This window comes from Theobroma cacao, chromosome 1, assembly GCF_053813885.1.
Source record: "Theobroma cacao isolate CCN51 chromosome 1, ASM5381388v1, whole genome shotgun sequence".
NCBI lineage: Eukaryota > Viridiplantae > Streptophyta > Magnoliopsida > Malvales > Malvaceae > Theobroma > Theobroma cacao.
In genome coordinates this window covers 33333021-33337004 of record NC_142639.1, presented here as the reverse complement: position 1 = coordinate 33337004, position 3984 = coordinate 33333021, and the positions used below count along the sequence as shown (strand labels likewise).

Below are 3984 nucleotides of genomic sequence, written 5' to 3'. Positions count from 1 at the left end.
AAACTGTTCACTGCTCTTCTTTTCCTCCTTCACTAAGCAAGTCTTACCAACCAATCAGACAGCAACCCTTCTAACAATCTCTATACAGAAGGCCAAAGGTCCACCATCCAAAAAGGACTCTCCCGTTATGTGACTGATGTTGGAATTAAAATGCATGACCAAGATACAAGGAATACAATATAATACGATAGCCTATTCTAGTTCAATTGTATAAGCTATTATTTCTTCTATCCATGTGGCATCTGAAGACATAGGTGCATTTACATGTATTTAGATTAATTTGATACTTAAAGTCATACAGGACAGAACCAATATCTTATCAATCTGTACAATACAAATAGAGAAAACCCATAATTATCAACAGACATCATATATGAATGGGCAGACTATTTACGTAGAATTAACTGCACTATGCAGGAGATCTTAAATCTACAATCGAATTGTGCACATAACTGTGGAACTGAAATCCAATGGTTGTTGGAATGGTGGCTTTGTGACAAGGGATCTCCAGGTCTTCTTCCTAGGATGATAAATCTGGATAAACAATGTCCCTGCCCTCTTCTGCTGCCTTGACCGTCGAGTATCTGTTGAATCAATACCATTTACAATAGTCATTACATGTAACTCCCCGTTCAGAACAACAAAACCAAATGAGCTCTTGTAAGGAGCTCTCCTTGGTACACTGGACTCCTTTTGCCAACAATTTAAAGCCATGTTGTATCTGCAGAGAAATAAAAAGAAGACAAGTGTTACCTCTAAGACTTAAAATAAGCATTTGGAACAAACACTAAAGTGAATAACTTGAAATTCTGTTCTACTATATAAAAAAAAGTTTTTTTGCTAAAGGGAAATTAAAAAAAGCAGAGCATGCCTTTAGATAAAATGCATGCTTGTTGACAGTAGACAGAGTCATGCAGTTTAGACTAGCATCTGAACAAATGGAACCAATTACAAGAGGCAAATGTGCCACAGACAGATGAGATATAGCAATTATCTACTAGCAGAGCTAAAATGAGTGTCTGAAACTGGCAATTATGCTAAAAACCAATCCAAATGTGCAGATCAAAGAAATGCTTAAATGTAAGCTTATTCTCTTCAGGAACCAAGTCTTAACAAATGGTCGGAGAGATCAATAAAATCTGTGAAGTAGGCAGCGTTCCAGGTATCACATGATGAACCTGTTTAGTTGGCAAGAAAGTTTTTGCATGATAATATCCCTAAATGATGGCAGCAGCATCATGATAATAAAGTATAATTTGTAAGGCCATTAAACATTTCAACATCCAGATGTATACAGCTTACATTTTTGCTAAGAACACGAACTCTCTCACACACAAACACTAAGTTATGCACTTTTGCTATTGAAATGTTGTCAAGTACATTCAATTAAAATTCAAATAGGGCACTTGCTACATATGTGTTATCTGCCTCAGTTTACAGTATACAGAATACCCAATGTTTGAGATGGTTGAGATTTTAACTATTATTTAGTATATAAATTTACAACCTCAAATCTTGACAAGTAAACCAAATAGTCAGACATATCTTGGCTGAAATTGTTTTAACAGATGAATCAATTGTCAATAAGAACTAGTAACTAATCAAGAAGCCCCAGTAACTTAAGTAAAATATTCTAACTTGACAAGCATATTTGCAAGGTAGGATGGCTCCAATAAGCACCACCAAAAAGAAAAAAAAAGAAAAAGAAAAAGAAAGCCATAATGCTTCAAAGTTTGGGCTCTGTTCTTACAATAGATATTTCAGATGCCAATGGAATATAGTTTCACTGTGCAACTGAAGAGGTGATTCAACTTCGGCGTTCAAACAAAATTTCATGTTTGAACTCAAGATATCAGCTCAGTTCAATTAGTATTCCACTGCAAGTCTCGGTTCAACTCCATGAGTTCTTTTGCAACATGTTTCAATAATTGAGAGCTAACACAAATTTCAGAATTGAAAAGTATGAAAAATTATTAAAAGTAGAAAAAGAAAAGCTTTTCTTAGCCTTTTTCTTCCAACCCAATCTATTGTAGTGTGAAAGGGAACTGAATCTCTTGAAGTCATGTAGGTCCTTTCAATTTACTCAAAAATCCTTTGTTAGATTACGTGATTTGCAATTTTCTTCAAAAAGAGGATAAGCCAGAAAGGCAGAATCTGGATTATCATATGGAAACATGAAGTCCGTGTTTCAATATATGAAGTTAATTGATAAAGATACTTTTATCAACTGCAAATAAATAATGCATCCCTTAAGAATACAGCTCACAGACCAAAAGCTGTAATTGAAGATCTTGTCATGTGAAGATCAAACAGGGGCAACTGTAGAAATCTTCTAGTATATATGATCAGTGATCACATAGGATTTCATTTCTCACAACAATTTTTAATCCCTAGCAAAATTATTAACCCGTTTAAGTATTTGCCAATCTTTTGACACTATGTCTAACATCATCAAGGAAGAGAAACTATGCAATATGCCAGAATGCTCACAATTAACTTCCAAGTAAGCAATGAATGAAACTAACATAAATGTCAAAGGTAATTATCTTGAACAACATTATTACCTGAGGATATCATTATCATCAAGCATGAAAATAGCAGGCCTACCCCCTTCCTCATCCTCCACGACAACGATTTTCCCAAGCCTAGGCCTCTCCCCTTCCTCCCACATATCCCCAACTTCCGTCCACTTCCCACCACCATTTTCCTTCAACTCCATCACCACAGCATCCTTGTAATACTCGTCCACCGGAAACACTCCCGACAAAGTCCTCGACTCCCCGTACCCTCCCATCACCCAAAATTCCTTCTCTTTCCCATCTCCACTAACAGTAAACCCCACGCAACCGGCTCGGAACCTGGGCAACCCATCCAATGCTTCCCACTCATCTCTTTCCACGTCGTACCTCTCCACCGAACATATCCTACTCCCTGCAGCCCTAAACATGGTGTGCCGGGACCCACCGCCAGCGACGATGATTTGATCGGAGCTGGGAATCGCAGCACACGCGAAGCTCCCACGTGGGGAAAGCATGGGGGCGAGACGGTCCCAGGAGGAAGTTAGGAAATTATAACGGAAAGCCGAGGAAGACGGAGAAGGACGGTCAAGAGGGAAGGATCGCGTGTCGAAGAGGGACCCACCGAGGACGTAGATGTGGGGTCCGAGGGAGATGGAAGTGAAATTGCAGAGTCCGTACTCGTGAGGGTTACAAGGCATGGGAGGGAGTGGGCGCCACGCCAGGTTTTCGGGGTCGAAGAGGAAGGGGGAGGAGATGTGAGGATCTTCGGGGAAGATGCAGAGGAGGTGAGAGAGGCAGTGGCGGCGGAGGTAGAGGAGTGTTTGTGATGAGAGGAAGATGTACCAGGACTTGCAGGTGGGCTTAAGGCGGCAGTGGTGGGAGTATGGAAGGAAGGAAAGGATGTGGGCTGCGACGTCGTTTGGGAGGCCAGGGAGTAGGGTCAGGGCTTCGTCGATTGCGAGAAGAAATGTTGATGATGACGGAGGGAGTGGCATTTCTTTCCTCGTCCTTTCCCTCCAAATTCCCTCTGCAAATGAGATTCTGAAAAACAAAAAAGAATCAAATTTCCCAATTGCTGTAGCTTTGATCTGGGAAACGTTTTTCTATTGTAATTGTGTCTTGTCGGGCAAGGTTGGGGTTGAACCATGAACAGGATTTTCCAGAGATGGCGGAAAGTAACGCCTTTGGTTTGTTGAAGCACTAAAAGTCTAACGGGTACAGTTCGACGACACGTGGAAGGCGGTTGAAAGTGATTAGTGATTGGAGAGACTAAGAGCAGGTTAAGGCCACGTCATCGCAACTTTTCGCACTGTTTTGCTCCTTAATCACTTCTTTTTATTAGGGAAAATAAATAATTATTAATTCACCATTTTAGGTCAAGAGATATCCAAACTGTCTGCGATTGCAATTTCACTAATGGTATTATTATTTGGTGGAGAATCTGAAATATGAAGTCTCAAAGATA

The 3984-nt window shown here is 40.0% G+C and overlaps 1 protein-coding gene across 1 annotated transcript; it reads right to left on the bottom strand.

The window, feature by feature from the left end:
• Window positions 1-251: 251 nt before the first annotated feature.
• Window positions 252-3714, bottom strand: LOC18613195 (Galactose oxidase/kelch repeat superfamily protein). Its single transcript, XM_007050308.3, has 2 exons — window positions 2565-3714; window positions 252-721 (listed from the first exon to the last, which is right to left on the bottom strand). The coding sequence occupies exons 1-2, from the start codon at window positions 3512-3514 to the stop codon at window positions 430-432; spliced, it is 1242 nt and encodes a 413-aa protein (XP_007050370.3). The 5' UTR covers window positions 3515-3714; the 3' UTR covers window positions 252-429.
• Between the last annotated feature and the right edge of the window lie 270 nt (window positions 3715-3984).